Source organism: Scyliorhinus torazame, chromosome 7, assembly GCF_047496885.1.
Source record: "Scyliorhinus torazame isolate Kashiwa2021f chromosome 7, sScyTor2.1, whole genome shotgun sequence".
NCBI lineage: Eukaryota > Metazoa > Chordata > Chondrichthyes > Carcharhiniformes > Scyliorhinidae > Scyliorhinus > Scyliorhinus torazame.
This window is the reverse complement of record NC_092713.1, coordinates 71,335,649-71,354,011: the sequence shown is the minus strand read 5'-3', so window position 1 is coordinate 71,354,011 and position 18,363 is coordinate 71,335,649. Positions and strand designations below refer to the sequence as shown.

At 46.0% G+C, this 18,363-nt stretch overlaps 1 protein-coding gene across 1 annotated transcript in view; it reads right to left on the bottom strand.

The window, feature by feature from the left end:
• nrd1a (nardilysin a (N-arginine dibasic convertase)) overlaps positions 1–18,363 on the bottom strand; it is a 212,722-nt gene that overhangs the window by 26,245 nt on the left and 168,114 nt on the right. Inside the window, exons 24-27 of the mRNA XM_072510894.1 lie at positions 13,838–13,973; positions 10,495–10,542; positions 8,990–9,042; positions 7,795–7,878 (exon numbers count right to left, since the gene is read on the bottom strand). Coding sequence (XP_072366995.1) covers positions 7,795–7,878; positions 8,990–9,042; positions 10,495–10,542; positions 13,838–13,973 — 321 coding nt within the window. The remainder of the gene's footprint in view (positions 1–7,794; positions 7,879–8,989; positions 9,043–10,494; positions 10,543–13,837; positions 13,974–18,363) is intronic.

Genomic DNA, 18,363 nt, shown 5'->3' with positions numbered 1-18,363 from the left:
GAGGGGACATGAGAAGTATTTGGCAGGAAGGATCAAGGAAAACCCAAAAGCTTTCTATAGGTATGTCAGGAATAAGCGAATGACTAGGGACAGAGTAGGACCAGTCAAGGACAGGGATGGGAAGTTGTGTGTAGAGTCTGAAGAGATAGGCGAGATACTAAATGAATATTTTTCGTCAGTATTCACTCAGGAAAAAGATAATGTTGTGGAGGAGAATGCTGAGCTCCAGGTAAATAGATTAGATGGCATTGAGGTAAGTAGGGAAGAGGTGCTGGCAATTCTGGACAGGCTGAAAATAGATAAGTCCCCGGGGCCTGATGGGATTTATCCTAGGATTCTCTGGGAGGCCAGGGAAGAGATTGCTGGACCATTGGCTTTGATTTTTATGTCATCATTGGATACAGGAATAGTGCCAGAGGACTGGAGGATAGCAAATGTGGTCCCTTTGTTCAAAAAGGGGAGCAGAGACAACCCCGGCAACTATAGACCGGTGAGCCTCACGTCTGTAGTGGGTAAAGTCTTGGAGGGCATTATAAGAGACAAGATTTATAATCATCTAGATAGGAATAATATGATCAGGGATAGTCAGCATGGCTTTGTGAAGGGTAGGTCATGCCTCACAAACCTTATCGAGTTCTTTGAGAAGGTGACTGAACAGGTAGACGAGGGTAGAGCAGTTGATGTGGTGTATATGGATTTCAGCAAAGCGTTTGATAAGGTTCCCCACGGTAGGCTATTGCAGAAAATACGGAGGCTGGGGATTGAGGGTGATTTAGAGATGTGGATCAGAAATTGGCTAGCTGAAAGAAGACAGAGGGTGGTGGTTGATGGGAAATGTTCAGAATGGAGTTCTGTCACAAGTGGAGTACCACAAGGATCTGTTCTGGGGCCGTTGCTGTTTGTCATTTTTATCAATGACCTAGAGGAAGGCGCAGAAGGGTGGGTGAGTAAATTTGCAGACGATACTAAAGTCGGTGGTGTTGTCGATAGTGAGGAAGGAAGTAGCAGGTTACAGAGGGATATAGATAAGCTGCAGTGCTGGGCTGAGAGGTGGCAAATGGAGTTTAATGTAGAGAAGTGTGAGGTGATTCACTTTGGAAGGAAAAACAGGAATGTGGAATATGTGGCTAATGGAAAAGTTCTTGAAAGTGTGGATGAGCAGAGGGATCTAGGTGTCCATGTACATAGATCCCTGAAAGTTGCCACCCAGGTTGATAGGGTGGTGAAGAAGGCCTATGGAGTGTTGGCCTTTGTTGGTAGAGGGATTGAGTTCCGGAGTCAGGAGGTCATGTTGCAGCTGTACAGAACTCTGGTACGGCCGCATTTGGAGTATTGCGTACAGTTCTGGTCACCGCATTATAGGAAGGACGTGGAGGCTTTGGAACGGGTGCAGAGGAGATTTACCAGGATGTTGCCTGGTATGGAGGGAAAATCTTATGAGGAAAGGCTGATGGACTTGAGGTTGTTTTCGTTAGAGAGAAGAAGGTTAAGAGGAGACTTAATAGAGGCATACAAAATGATCAGAGGGTTAGATAGGGTGGACAGTGAGAGCCTTCTCCCGCGGATGGAAATGGCTAGCACGAGGGGACATAGCCTTAAACTGAGGGGTAATAGATATAGGACAGAGGTCAGAGGTAGGTTCTTTACGCAAAGAGTAGTGAGGCCGTGGAATGCCCTACCTGCTACAGTAGTGAACTCGCCAACATTGAGGGCATTTAAAAGTTTATTGGATAAACATATGGATGATAATGGCATAGTGTAGGTTAGATGGCTTTTGTTTCGGTGCAACATCGTGGGCCGAAGGGCCTGTACTGCGCTGTATTGTTCTATGTTCTATGTTCTATGCCAAACAATGCTTGGAATGCGACCATTAGCAGGTGATTAAATCTTTACAGATCCAGAGATGGGGTAACCCCAGGTTAAAGAGGTGTGAATTGTGTCAAGCCAGGACAGTTGGTAGGATTTCACAGGCCAGATGGTGGGGGATGAATGTAATGCGACATGAATCCCAGGTCCCGGTTGAGGCCGCACTCATGTGTGCGTAACTTGGCTATAAGTTTCTGCTCGGCGATTCTGTGTTGTCGCGCATCCTGAAGGCCGCCTTGGAGAACGCTTACCCGGAGATCAGAGGCTGAATGCCCTTGACTGCTGAAGTGTTCCCCGACTGGAAGGGAACATTCCTGCCTGGTGATTGTTGCGCGATGTCCGTTCATTCGTTGTCGCAGCGTCTGCATGGTCTCGCCAATGTACCACGCTTCGTGACATCCTTTCCTGCAGCGTATGAGGTAGACAATGTTGGCCGAGTCGCACGAGTATGTACCGCGTACCTGGTGGGTGGTGTTCTCACGTGTAATAGTGGTATCCATGTCGATGATCTGGCACGTCTTGCCGAGATTGCCATGGCAGGGTTGTGTGGTGTCGTGGTCACTGTTCTGAAGACTGGGTAGCTTGCTGCAAACAATGGTTTGTTTGAGGTTGCGCGATTGTTTGAAGGCAAGGAGTGGGGATGTGGGGATGACCTTGGCAAGATGTTAATCGTCATCAATGACGTGTTGAAGGCTATGAAGAAGATGACGTCGTTTCTCCGCTCCGGGGAAGTACTGGACGACGAAGGGTATTCTGTCGGTTGTGTCTCATGTTTGTCTTCCGAGGAGGTCGGTGCGGTTTTTCGCTGTGGCGCGTTGGAACTGTCGATCGATGAGTCGAGTGCCATATCCCGTTCGTACGAGGGCATCTTTCAACGTCTGTAGATGTCTGTTACGCTCCTCCTCGTCTGAGCAGATCCTGTGTATACGGAGAGCTTGTCCATAGGGGATGGCTTCTTTAATGTGTTTAGGGTGGAAGCTGGAAAAGTGGAGCATCGTGAGGTTATCCGTGGGTTTGCGGTAAAGCGAAGTGCTGAGGTGACCGTCCTTGATGGAGACAAGTGTGTCCAAGAATGCAACTGATTTTGGAGAGTATTCCATGGTGAGTCTGATGGTTGGATGGAACTTATTAACGTCATCGTGTAGTCGTTTCAGTGATTCTTCGCCGTGGGTCCAAAGGAAAAAAATGTCATCGATGTATCTAGTGTATAACGTCGGTTGAAGGTCCTGTGCAGTGAGTAGGTCTTGTTCAAACTTGTGCATGCAGATGTTGGCGTATTGGGGTGCGCATTTGGTCCCCATGGCTGTTCCGTGCGTCTGGATGAAGAACTTGTAGTCGAAGGTGAAGACGTTGTGATCCAGAATGAAGCGGATGGGATGCAGAATTGCGTCTGGAGAGTGGCAGTTGTCGGTGTTGAGTACTGAGGCTGTTGCAGCAATGCCGTCGTCATGGGGGATGCTGGTGTAGAGTGCCGAGACGTCCATTGTGACGAGGAATGTTCCTGGTTCAACTGGTCCATGGTTGCTGAGTTTCTGTAGGAAGTCCGTCGTGTCGCGACAGAAGCTGGGCGTACCTTGTACGATGGGTTTCAAGATGCCCTCGATATAGCCAGAGAGGTTCTCACACAAGGTCCCATTGCCTGAAACGATAGGGCGGCCTGGTGTGTTGGCCTTATGTATTTTTGGGAGACAGTAGAGATCTCCAATGCGGGGAGTACGTGGGATGAGAGCACGTAGGGTGCTCTGAAGATCTGGATCCAAGGTCTTGATCAGTCTGTTAAGTTGGCGGATGTGTTCCTTGGTCGGATCTGCGGCTAACTGTCTGTAGTGTTCTTGGTTGTTCAGTTGTCGGTATACTTCTTTGCAGTAGTCCGCTCTGTTCAGTACGACCGTGGCCCCTCCTTTGTCTGCTGGTTTGATGACGATGCTGCGGTTGGTCTTGAGAGCGCGGATGGCATTGTGTTGTGCTTGGGTGACGTTCGGGGCTGTCTTGTGAATGCGACTGATGAATCTGGCATTGACGCGACTCCTGACGGCTTGAGCATACATGTCGAGTCGAAGGCAGCGGGCTTCCGGAGGGGTCCAATTCGACTCTTTCCTCTTCGGTTGCCGCACTGCAGATCTCTCGGTCTGCTGTTCCGGTTCATTGGTAGTCTGCTTGGGTTCGTTGTTGGCCTCTTGGGGTCGGTGTAAGAATTCCCGGAGCCTCATTCGCTTGATGAATTCCTCCGTGTCTGCCGCGAGACTGATGGGGTCCATTTTGGTGGTGGTGCAGAAATTGAGCCCTCTGCTGAGGACTTCGATTTCGTCTGGTTGAAGGGTGTAGTCTGACAAGTTGACAATAGATTTTCCTGTATTGTTTTCTACTGTGGCACCGGGGGTGGCTTGGTTGCTGCCGGTGGTGATGCCAAGTTTCTCAAGCTTTCTGTTCTTGGTGTGCATATAGGTGCATATAGTATTGTTGTCTCATCTGTTTGGCGGTGTTCCGCAGCTGGTCTGCTGCGTCCTGAGCACAAGTTGAGAATATGGCCTCTATCTTGGCTTCCAGGTTGCATCGTCTGCTGTAGAGCTGGCAGACGAGGTGGTTGAGGAGTGTGAGAGAGGTGCGACGGCAGAGTCTCTCAGCGTAGTCTGTGTTGTAGGTCGACTTGAGTGGGTTTGTGATCTGTAGCCCTTTCGGGATCTTGTCTGCTTTCTTGCATCTTTGTAGAAAGTTAATGTCAGTGTCTATATGCGCGATCTTCCTGGAGATCCTCTCCACTTTGAGCCGGCAGTTTGCGGTGTCAATGTAAGCCATGATGTGGAGATGCCGGCGTTGGACTGGGGTGAGCACAATACGAAGTCTTACAACAACAGGTTAAAGTCCAACAGGTTTGTTTCGATGTCACTAGCTTTCGGAGCGCTGCTCCTTCCTCAGTTGAATGAAGAGGTATGTTCCAGAAACATATATATAGACAAATTCAAAGATGCCAAACAATGCTTGGAATGCGACCATTAGCAGGTGATTAAATCTTTACAGATCCAGAGATGGGGTAACCCCAGGTTAAAGAGGTGTGAATTGTGTCAAGCCAGGACAGTTGGTAGGATTTCGCAGGCCAGATGGTGGGGGATGAATGTAATGCGACATGAATCCCAGGTCCCGGTTGAGGCTGCACTCATGTGTGCAGAACTTGGCTATAAGTTTCTGCTCGGCGATTCTGCGTTGTCGCGCGTCCTCAGACGCTCAGACGAGGAGGGGCGTAACAGACATTGAAAGATGCCCTCGTACGAACGGGATATGGCACTCGACTCATCGATCGACAGTTCCAACGCGCCACAGCGAAAAACTGCACCGACCTCCTCAGAAGACAAACATGGGACACAACCGACAGAATACCCTTCGTCGTCCAGTACTTCCCCAGAGCGGAGAAACTACGTCACCTTCTTCACAGCCTTCAACACGTCATTGATGACAATGAACATCTTGCCAAGGTCATCCCCACACCCCCACTACTTGCCTTCAAACAACCGCGCAACCTCAAACAAACCATTGTTTGCAGCAAACTACCCAGTCTTCAGAACAGTGACCACGACACCACACAACCCTGCCATGGCAATCTCGGCAAGACGTGCAGATCATCAACATGGATACCACTATTACACGCGAGAACACCACCCATCAGGTACGCGGTACATACTCGTGCGACTCGGCCAACGTTGTCTACCTCATACGCTGCAGGAAAGGATGTCCCGAAGCGTGGTACATTGGCGAGACCATGCAGACGCTGCGACAACGAATGAACAGACATTGCGCGACAATCACCAGGCAGGAATGTTCCCTTCCAGTCGGGGAACACTTCAGCAGTCAAGGGCATTCAGCCTCTGATCTCCGGGTAAGCGTTCTCCAAGGCGGCCTTCAGGACGCGCGACAACGCAGAATCGCCGAGCAGAAACTTATAGCCAAGTTCCGCACCCATGAGTGCGGCCTCAACCAGGACCTGGGATTCATGTCGCATTACATTCATCCCCCACCATCTGGCCTGCGAAATCCTACCAACTGTCCTGGCTTGACACAATTCACACCTCTTTAACCTGGGGCTAACCCTATCTCTGGATCTGTAAAGATTTAATCACCTGCTAATGGTCACATTCCAAGCATTGTTTGACATCTTTGAATTTGTCTATATATATGTTTCTGGAACATACCTCTTCATTCACCTGAGGAAGGAGCAGCGCTTCGAAAGCTAGTGACATCGAAACACACCTGTTGGACTTTAACCTGGTGTTGTAAGACTTCGTACTAAGGTCCCTCATGGTAGACTAGTACAAAAGATGAAGTCACACGGGATCAGGGTGAGCTGGCAAGGTGGATACAGAACTGGCTAGGTCATAGAAGGCAGAGAGTAGCAATGGAAGGATGCTTTTCTAATTGGAGGGCTGTGACCAGTGGTGTTCCGCAGGGATCAGTGCTGGGACCTTTGCTGTTTGTAGTATATATAAATGATTTGGAGGAAAATGTAACTGGTCTGATTCGTAAGTTTGCAGACGACACAAGGGTTAGTGGAATTGTGGATAGCGATGAGGACTGTCAGAGGATACAGCAGGATTTAGATTGTTTGGAGACTTGGGCGGAGAGATGGCAGATGGAGTTTAATCCGGACAAATGTGAGGTAATGCATTTTGGAAGGTCTAATGTAGGTAGGGAATATACAGTGAATGGTAGAACCCTCAAGAGTATTGAAAGTCAGAGAGATCTAGGAGTACAGGTCCACAGGTCACTGAAAGGGGCAACACAGGTGGAGAAGGTAGTCAAGAAGGCATACAGCATGCTTGCCTTCATTGGCCGGGGCATTGAGTATAAGAATTGGCAAGTCATGTTGCAGCTGTATAGAACCTTAGTTAGGTCACACTTGGGAGTATAATGTTCAATTCTGATCGCCACACTACGAGAAGGATGTGGAGGCTTTAGAGAGGGTGCAGAAGAGATTTACCAGAATGTTGCCTGGTATGGAGGGCATTAGCTATGAGGAGCGGTTGAATAAACTCGGTTTGTTCTCACTGGAACGACGGAGGTTGAGGGGTGACCTGATAGAGGTCTACAAAATTATGAGGGGCATAGACAGAGTGGATAGTCAGAGGCTTTTCCCCAGGGTAGAGGGGTCAATTACTAGGGGGCATAGGTTTAAGGTGAGAGGGGCATGGTTTAGAGTAGATGTACGAGGCAAGTTTTATTACACAGAGGGTAGTAGGTGCCTGGAACTCACTACCGGAGGTGGTGGTGGAAGCAGGGACGATAGTGACATTTAAGGGGCATCTTGACAAATACATGAATAGGATGGGAATAGAGGGATACGGACCCAGGAAGTGTAGAAGATTGTAGTTTAGTCGGGCAGCATGGTCGGCACGGGCTTGGAGGGCCGAAGGGCCTGTTCCTGTGCTGTACATTTCTTTGTTCTTTGTTTGTTTGACACTGTAGCAAGAGTAATGGGAGAGGTGCAAGAACATATTGCCTAGCCTCCCCTTCAAGTCAGACATTTAGGCTGGTCCAATGCAATGCATAGACAAGAGAAAAACCCATAAATCCTACATAAATCCTCCCAAATATCTACTTGCTTGGTCACATCTCCAGCACGGACAGCTACCTTCCTTTATTCCTTGCCTGCTTCAATTTTCCTCTCATTAAAATATAAATACGAGGCAAGAAAAACGGAATGCCTAAGCAAGATGGAAACTTGAAATGAGAAAAAAAGTGACAGGGAGCAGAAGATTGAAAAATACAAGCCCTTTCAGTCCTTGAAAACTGCAAGGGAAGGGGGGGCTGAAGGTGGGGTTGTTCCATTTTGCATCATACTTTGAATTTCCTTGCATCAAAATTAACATTCAAACTCAGTCCGCTTCTGCAATCTTCAGTAACCCAAAGACATAATAATAGTACACAATATAAACGCACTTAAATTTTGTTGCCTGTGTTTCCACTGTAATCGAAAATCCCAAGATTCCAGAGGTATTTCGGCAGGAAGGATACACATGGTACCTGAAGTACAGAACATAAAAATATTTGAAGAAAGCAATTGTTTTAAAATAATACAGTCAGTGTATATTTTAAAAATCTGCCTATTCTGGTTATTTTTCTAGTGGCAAGGAATATTGATGTAATATGCAACAGGTTTTGGCTTCCTGTCAGAGGCTCTGCCACCCCACCATGAAAATGTGCCTGCGTCGGCACGGGCAAGACCCCGGAGGGAATCCCGTCGATCCAATTTTACGCTTCCCCCACCGCCTCAAACTGGCAGGGAGGGAAGGGTAATATTCTGGCCCATGTCTTTTTTAAAATTAATTAGTTACTTTACAAGTGCAATAACTCCTTGCATTTGCTACTCAGTTTGCCTCTTCCATATTTTAGTTCTTGCTTCTCGTCTTTCTAACCAGCACAGGAAAGTTTTGTGTTTCAACCTACATTATGCAAATCTAACTTTCTATCAAACAGAAGCGGAGGTCTACATTAATTTAGATACAAGAAACTGGCTCCTTACTAATATGCTCAGTGCTCCACTCAGTATTCCTCTCTTGTCCCTCAAGCTCGATTTGCACCTTTCCACATATTTTTGTACCCCTATATTCCCACGGTCTTGGGATCCAGACTTAATTACATAACGTCCTAGTCTAAACTGTGAAACATCTTACCTTCATCAATTTTTCCTTTTAAACCCCAGAGTTAGGCATCCAAATCATTATTTTCCAATTCGCCTAGACATCTCATTTACTCTTTACAGCCTTCATGGCACCTTGTAACAAGGGCCGTCTTCTTTCAAATTATTTTCTCAATGAATTAGAAAAAAGATCTTGGCGCTCAGAGACCCAGATATTTTTAAAAAAAATAAATTTAGAGCACCCAATTCTTTATTTTTCCAATTAATGGGCAATTTAGCGTGGTCAACCCACCCAACCTGCACATCTTTGGGTTGTGGGGGCGAAACCCACACAAATACGGGGAGAATGTGCAAACTCCACACAGACTGTGATCCGGGCCGGGATCGAGCCCGGTTCCTCAACACACTAGGCAGCAGTGCTAACCGCTGCGACACCGTGCCGCCCAGCGACCAGATATAATGTACATTATTAAGCATGAGGAAAGAAACTCTCACCCAAGAGTTTCTTTTGTCCTTAGATAATCAAAGCAAGGCTCTTCCATGTGCATCTGAAATCCAAGCAGAAAATCTTCAGCAAAAGAAAATACCCTCTAAAGCACATAAATAGCTTCATGCCCCTTTACATAGTATTTTTTTAATACAATAATACAACTAATAGGAGTTTATTTGAGTTTGGACTTCAAATCAACCATTATTCCAGATAATGTGACTGAAATTAGGGTATCAAATCGGGACCGATATATTTTTGGGTCTTGTGATGCAAGTGTCACTGGCAAGGACCCACTTAACGCTGATTCCTAATTGGCTTGCTACTCATTCTTAGGTGCCTTACTAAGTTCCAGCTTGAACAGCTGCAAATCTTTGCATTATAAAATCTACCTCATGCAGATTTGCTTGTTCACAAGCATAAACAAAAAGGAAACGGATTGAAGTGCAACTCTTAATAATTATACCTGGTGCGAATGGGGTCAGCTACCTGCTTGTGAGGGACTTTGTGCGGAGGCAGGTTTCAACCTTTCCCCAACTGTCGCCCCTGACACGGTAGTGTCGAAAATGGGAGTGGGGGAGGGGAAGGTCTTGGAAATTTATAAAGAGCTCATAGAATGGGAGGGGACCCTGATAGGGGAGGTGAAGTAAAAGTGGGAAGAAGAATTGGGCAGGGAATTAAAGGCGGGGTTGTGGGAGGATGCCCCAAGTAGAGTCAACACATCCTCGTCATGTGTCAGGCTTAGACTGATACAATTTAAGGTGATCCACAGGGTGCATATGACTATGGCCCATATGAGCAGGTTCTTTGAAGGGCTGGGAGGATAAGTGTGGGCGGTGTGCGGGAGGGCCCGCAAATCATGTCCATATGTTTTGGACATATCCGAGGCTCAGAGGATTTTGGCAGGTATTTGCTGATGTCATGTCAAAGGTATTGGAGGTACAGGTGGTTCCGAGTCCAGAGGTGGCAGTTTTTGGTGTCGGAAGACCCGGCAGTCCAGGGGGGTGAGAGAGGCTGGTGTTTTGGCCTTTGCCTCCCTGGTAGCCCGGAGACAGATCTTGTTACAATAATAATAATCTTTATTGTCACAAGTAGGCTTACATTAACACTGTAATGAAGTCACTGTGAAAAGTCTCCAGTCGCCTCATTCCGGTGCCTGTTCAGGTACACAGAGGCAGGATTCAGAATGTCCAATTCACCTAACAGCACATCTTTCGGGACTTATGGGAGGAAACAAGGACTGCCACTTCTCCATAAGAGCGAGGGATTGTGGAAGTTCAAGAGACCAAATGAGCTACATTTGTGCTGTAATTTCTACAAAACATAATGTAACACGAGCACAATCGTATAGATCAAGGTGAGGGAAAATAATAAGGAACATTTCACCAAGATTTAACATTCGCAAGACCTATTGATGATAATATACTGGCAGCCTCAATAATTCTTTCATCTGCTGTTATATTTTAAATTCTAAAACTACACAATAAAATAGACACAGTTTAGTATAACTCACAATGAGTAATTCCATGAGTGCGTAGTCCTTCACTTTCCGTGGACCTGACTGAAAAGTAAAATGAAAATTCAGAGTTTATTTTAAGGTCAAACGGTTAACCATCAATGATCACATCACATAGAACTTAGAGTGCAGGAGGCGGCCATTCGGCCCATCGAGTCTGCACGGAACCACTTAAGCCCTCACTTCCATCCTAATTCTGTAACCCTAGAACATAGAAAAATACAGCACAGAACAGGCCCTTCGGCCCACGATGTTGTACCAAACCTTTGTCCTAGATTAATCATAGATTATCATTGGATTTACAGTATAGGAGGCCATTTGGCCCATCGGGTCTGCACCGGCTCTTGGAAAGAGCACCCTACCACCCAAGGTCAACACCTCATCCCTATCCCCATAACCCAGTAACCCCACCCAACACTAAGGGCAATTTTGGACACGAAGGACAATTTATCATGGCCAATCCACCTAACCTGCACATCTTTGGACTGTGGGAGGAAACCGGAGCACCCGGAGGAAACCCACGCACACACGGGGAGGATGTGCAGACTCCGCACAGACAGTGACCCAAGCCGGAATCGAACCTGGGACCCTGGAGCTGTGAAGCAATTGTGCTATCCACAATGCTACCGTGCTGCCCTTAAGAACAAATTAATCTACACTATATCATTCTACCGTAATCCATGTACCTATCCAATAGCTGCTTGAAGGTCCCTAATGTTTCCGACTCAACTACTTCCACAGGCAGTGCATTCCATGCCCCCACTACTCTCTGTGTAAAGAACCTACCTCTGACATCCCCCCTTTCTCTTCCACCATTCACCTTAAATTTATGTCCCCTTGTAATGGTTTGTTGCACCCGGGGGAAAAGTCTCGGACTGTCTACTCTATCTATTCCCTTGATCATCTTATAAACCTCTATCAAATCGCCCCTCATCCTTCTCCGTTCTAATGAGAAAAGGCCTAGCACCCTCAACCTTTTCTCGTAAGACCTACTCTCCATTCCAGGCAACATCCTGGTAAATCCCCTTTGCACCTTTTCCAAAGCTTCCACATCCTTCCTAAAATGAGGCGACCAGAACTGTACACAGTACTCCAAATGTGGCCTTACCAAAGTTTTGTACAGCTGCATCATCACCTCACAGGTCTTAAGTTCAATCCCTCTGTTAATGAACACTAGCACACCATAGGCCTTCTTCACAGCTCTATCCATTTGAGTGGCAACTTTCAAAGATGTATGAACATAGACCCCAAGATCTCTCTGCTCCTCCACGTTGCCAAGAACCCTACCGTTAACCCTGTTTTCCGCATTCATTTGTCCTTCCAAAATGGACCACCTCACACTTTTCAGGGTTAAACTCCATCTGCCATTTCTCAGCCCAGCTCTGCATTCTATCTATGTCTCTTTGCAGCCGACAACAGCCCTCCTTACTATCCACAACTCCACCAATCTTCGTATCGTCTGCAAATTTACTGACCCACCCTTCAACTCCCTCATCCAAGTCATTAATGAAAATCACAAACAGCAGAGGACCCAGAACTGATCCCTGCGGTACGCCACTGGTAATTGGGATCCAGGCTGAATATTTGCCATCCACCACCACTCTCTGACTTCTATCAGTTCGCCAGTTCGTTATCCAACTGGCCAAATTTCCCACTATCCCATGCCTTCTTACTTTCTGCATAAGCCTACCCTGGGGAACCTTATCAAATGCCTTACTAAAATCCATGTACACTACATCCACTGCTTTACCTTCATCCATATGCTTGGTCACCTCCTCAAAGAATTCAATAAGACTTGTAAGGCAAGACCTACCCTTCACAAATCCGTGTTGATCAAGCAGTGTCTTTCCAGATGCTCAGAAATCCTACCCCTCAGTACCCTTTCCCTTACTTTGCCTACCACCGAAGTAAGACTAACTGGCCTGTAATTCCCAGGGTCCCTATTCCCTTTTTTGAACAGCATGAACCGTTAACCCACCTAACTTTTTTTTTTGGACACTAAGGGTAATTTAGCATGGCCAATCCACCTAACCTGCACGTCTTTGGACTGTGGGAGGAAACCGGAGGACCCAGAAGAAACCCGTGCCACACGGGGAGAACGTGCAGACTCTTACAGACAGTGACCCAGTGGGGAATCGAACCTGGGACCCTGGCACTGTGAAGCAACAGTGCTAGCCACTTGTGCTACCGTGCTGCCATAAGTAACAAAACTTTAAACAGGCTCATATAATCCAAACTTTGGCATCTGTTTCGATTTTAATATATGTATTTAATGAAGTTCATTCATAATATATCACCCAGCTACATGGACAACTTTCCACATGGCAAAGTACATTATATGTTAAAATGAAAATGTCGGCACGCTGGCACAGTGGTTAACACTGCTGCCTCTCAGCGCCAAGGACCCAGGTTCAACCCTGGCCCCGGGTCACTGTCCATGTGGAGTTTGCACATTCACCCCGTGTCTGCGTGGGTCTCACTCCCACAACCCAAAGATGTGCAGGGTAAGTGGACTGGCCACTAAATTGCCCCTTAATTGGGGAAAAAAAAAGAATTGGGTACCATAAATTTTTTTAATTTTTTTTTATAAATGTTAAAATAAAAATCACATCAAAAATATTCTCTGCTAAAATTAACCAGTGACAAAGAAATACAGGGACAAATTACCATTGAATGTGAAAATCATCAACCTGTGCTGCAATGATCTTTTGAACATATTGTGTAGTATGGATACTAGTGCCACTGTTTTGATAGACGCATATACATTTTATGATATTAAAAGCCTTTTTGACTCTGCTACAGTTATGACTGGAAAATTGCTTGTGTGTGCATAAGCAAGTATTACACTATAAAATTGCTCCAATAAAAGTTATACTGACAGCAGTATGCAGTTACGCTTCTCAACTTCAACAATGTGTGTGTGCTATCTCAGACAGATCATATGGGAAGGTGCTGAATGTTGATTACGTCTTCAAGGAAGGGCAGCACGGTGACGCAGTGGTTAGCACTACTGTGTCATGGCATCGAGGACTGGGTTCAATCCTGGCCCAGGGTCACTGTCCATGTGGAGTTTGCACATTCTCCCAATGTCTACGTGGGTCTCACCCCCACACCTAAAAAGTTGCGCAGGGTAGGCAAATTTGCCACGCTAAATTGCCCCTTAATTGGAAAAAAAGAATTGGGTACTCTAAATTTATAAAATAAAAAAACATTATGTCCTCAAGGAAAAACAAATGATTTCTTGTCAAAATGTTATCCAGTCAAGTACAAGTCAGTCACATTGGAAGGCTGAAAGAACTTAAATAGACGAAAGACAAACATATTACTATTAGTGACCCACCTGGAAATAAACAGTGACCTCTGAATTCGTATCACTTTTGTTGATAGATCTTACTTTGCACACATGTGGTTTATTTGGTAGTTCCACCACCTTGAATTGAACAGGTCCTGGCCTCAGAGACTTGCATTGCAGCTTTCTGTTATTTAATTAACATATTTCTTATTTACTGAACAAAAGCACAGTAGTCAGTTGCAATTTTTTTAATAAGTGCTGCGCGAGATGGAAGTAAGTAAATATATATTAATAGATATAAGCCAATCATGCTTAGCAATTAGAGTAAAGTCAGTTTAACCTCAGCAAGGTTTTAGAAACAATACTCAAATAAAATACGAACAGGCACTGGAGAGGTTTGAGTTAATTTAAGGAGAGTCAGTACTGATTTACAAAAGGCAGATAATAAGAACATAAGAACATATGAATTAGGAGCAGGAGTAGGCCATCTGGCCCCTCGAGCCTGCTCCACCATTCAATGAGATCATGGCAGATCTTTTGTGGACTCAGCTCCACTTTCTGGCCCGAACACCATAACCCTTAATTCCCTTTATTCTTCAAAAAACTATCTATCTTTGTCTTAAAAACATTTAATGAAGGAGCCTCTACTGCTTCCCTGGGCAAGGAATTCCATAGATTCGCAACCCTTTGGGTGAAGAAGTTCCTCCTAAACTCAGTCCTAAATCTACTTCCCCTTATTTTGAGGCTATGCCCCCTAGTTCTGCTTTCACCCGCCAGTGGAAACAACCTGCCCGCATCTATCCCATCTATTCCCTTCATAATTTTATATGTTTCTATAAGATCCCCCCTCATCTTTCTAAAGTACAGTCCCAGTCTACTCAACCTCTCCTCATAATCCAACCCCTTCAGCTCTGGGATTAACCTAGTGAATCTCCTCTGCACACCCTCCAGTGCCAGTACGTCCTTTCTCAAGTAAGGAGACCAAAACTGAACACAATACTCCAGGTGTGGCCTCACTAACACCTTATACAATTGCAGCATAACCTCCCTAGTCTTAAACTCCATCCCTCTAGCAATGAAAGACAAAATTCCATTTGTCTTCTTAATCACCTGTTGCACCTGTAAACCAACTTTTTGCGACTCATGCACTAGCACACCCAGGTCTCTCTGCACAGCAGCATGTTTTAATATTTTATTTAAATAATAATCCCTTTTGCTGTTATTCCTACCAAAATGGATAACCTCACATTTGTCAACATTGTATTCCATCTGCCAGACCCTAGCCCATTCACTTAGCCTATCCAAATCCCTCTGCAGACTTCCAGTATCCTCTGCACTTTTTGCTTTACCACTCATCTTAGTGTCGTCTGCAAACTTGGACACATTGCCCTTGGTCCCCAACTCCAAATCATCTATGTAAATTGTGAACAGTTGTGGGCCCAACACTGATCCCTGAGGGACACCAGTAGCTACTGATTGCCAACCAGAGAAACACCCATTAATCCCCACTCTTTGCTTTCTATTAATTAACCAATCCTCTATCCATGCTACTACTTTCCCCTTAATGCCATGCATCTTTATCTTATGCAGCAACTTTTTGTGTGGCACCTTGTCAAAGGCTTTCTGGAAATCCAGATATACCACATCCATTGGCTCCCCGTTATCTATCGCACTGGTAATGTCCTCAAAAAATTCCACTAAATTAGTTAGGCACGACCTGCCCTTTATGAACCCATGCTGCGTCTGCCCAATGGGACAATTCCATCCAGATGCCTCGCTATTTCTTCCTTGATGATAGATTCCAGCATCTTCCCTACTACCGAAGTTAAGCTCACTGGCCTATAATGACCCGCTTTCTGCCTACCTCCTTTTTTAAACAGTGGTGTCACGTTTGCTAATTTCCAATCCGCCGGGACTAATCAAACTGAATTTTTTGATGGACGAGACAAAGAAGGTTTGAGTCAGTACAGAAGAGGCCCTTCGGCCCATTAAGTCAACACTGACAAAACTGCATTAAATCTGCACTTCCAGCACTTCGCTCACAGCCTTGAATGGTATGGCATTTCAAGTGCTCATCCATGTATTTTTTAAAGGCTGCGAGGTTTCTGCCTCTGTTACTCTCCCAGGCAGTGCATTCCAGACTACCACCACTCTCGGAGTGAAAAACCTTTTCCTCAAACGCCCTTGAAACTCCTGCCCCTCACCTTAAAGTTATGCCCCGTCATTATCAACCCTTAAATTAATGGGAACAGGCTGCTTCCTATCCACCTTGTCCATACCCCTCATAACCTTATACATCTCAATCAGGTCCCCCTTCAGCCTTCTCTGCTCAAATGCTCCATCCCAGGCAACATCCGCAACTTCCAGTGCAATCACATTCTTCCTATAGTGAAGCGACCAGAACAGCACACAGTACTCCAACTGCAGCATAACCAAAGTTTTGTACAGCTCCAACATAACCTCCCTGATATTATAATCTATGCCACAACTGAAAAACACAATTGTCTCACATGCCTTAACTACCCTATTCGCCTGACCTGCCGCTTTCAGAAAACTGTGGATAAGCACCCCAAGATCCCTCTGAGCATCTTGGTGACTTTCCATTCATTGAGTGCTCCCTTGTATTGTTACTCCTTCCAACGTGCGTCACCGTGCAATTTTCAGGGTTAAATTCAATCTGCCACTGATCTGTCCAGCTGGCCAACCTGTCTGTATCTTCCTGCAGCCCAAGACCTTCTTACTCAATATTAACCTCCCTGCTATCTCGTGACATCCGCAAACATGCTCAACATCTCCTTCCCTGCACCCACGCCCCCAACATTCTCACCTATATTATTCATATATTTCATGAAGAATAAGGGACCGAGCACTGATCAATGTGGTACGCCACTAGACACCAGCCTCTAGTCTCACACACATAGCGGCCGGGCTTCTCCCTTCTGGAAACTAAGTCCCCACGCCGGCGGGAGAACCGACACCAACCACTCCGGCGTCAACAGCCTCCGAAAGTGGGGAATACTCTGCATTTTTGGGGGCTCGGTGGACGGCGGAGGAGTTGGCGCCGAAGGGACGGCACGAGTTCGCGCATGCATCGAAGGGCCATCGTGATCTCGCGCATGTGTGGAACCACGCCGGTGGTTCCACGCATGCACAAACCGGCCGGCGTATTTTGGCACATGCGCGGGGGGGTTCTCTTCTCCACCCCGGGGGTGGGCCCCCACGGTGGCCTGGCCCGCGATTGGGGCCCACCGATCTGCGAACGGGCCTGTTCCGTTGGGGCACTTCTTCCTTCCACGCCGGCTCCTTGCATTCGGCAACCTCCTTGAAAAATGCAATCAAACCTGTTAGGCATGACCTCCCTCTGACAAAGCTATGCTGACTATCCCTGATCAAACTTTGCCTCTTCAAATGAAGATTAATTTCCTCCTTCAGAATCTTCTCCAGTGCCACTTGCGTGAGACTCACTGGTCTGTAGTTTCCTCGTTTATCTCTACCACCCTTTTTGAAAAGTGGAACTACATTAGCTGTCCTTCAATTTTCTGGCACCTTGTGGCCAGAGAGGAATTAAAAATTTGGGTCAGAGCTCCTGTCATTTCCTCTTTTACCTCCCACAGAAGCCTGGGATACAACTCACCTGGGGATTTGTCCACTTTTAAACCCGCCAAAACCTCCAATGTCCCATCACTCCCAAAATCAAACTATTCAAGAACCTCACAGTCCCTCTCCCCAAATTCGTACCTCCATCCTCTTTCTCCCAATCGAAGATAGATATGAAGTACTTGTTAACACTCTCCAATGTCCTCCAGCTCCACGTATAGATTGCCCCCTTGGTCCCTAATCTTTCCATGTTGATCCTCTTCCCCTTAACATACTTATAGACTAATTTGGGATTATCCCTAATCCTAGCTGCCAGTGCTTTACCATGCCCCTTCTTTGCTCTCCTAATTGTTCTCGAGTTCCCCTCCTGCACTTTCTATAGTCCATTAAGGCCTCTGCTGACTTACTCTTTGTACCTGCTAAAAGCCTCTATTTTCTTTTTTATCCAGCCCCGAATATTCCTAGACATCCAGGGTTCTCCGGGCTTGTTGCTCCTACATTTCACCCTAAAAGGAACATGTTGATGAAGAGAATGCAGTGAATGGTGTCTATATGAATTTTAAGGAATTGTTTGACAAAGTACCACACAATGTTTTTGTTAAAAAAAGTTTGAAAAAATGAAATGGGAGGCTCCCTATGCTCGAGAATGGTACAGTGGTGCTGCCCAAGGGTCAGTGCTCGGACCACTGCTTTTTTTGATATAAAAATGACTTGGATATTGAGATACAGAGTAATACTTCAAAAATTACCAATGATACCAAACCTGGAGATATCAATAAGACCATACGATTCAGCCCATATGGCCCATCAAGTCTGCTTTACGTTCAATTAGATCATGACTGATTTGATATGATATAATCCTCAACTCCCCGCCTTATCCCCATTACTATTGTTTCTACTACTGATTAAAAATCAGTATTGGAAATACTTAACGACCCAGCCTCTACGGCCGTCTGCAGTAACGAATTCCGTAGATT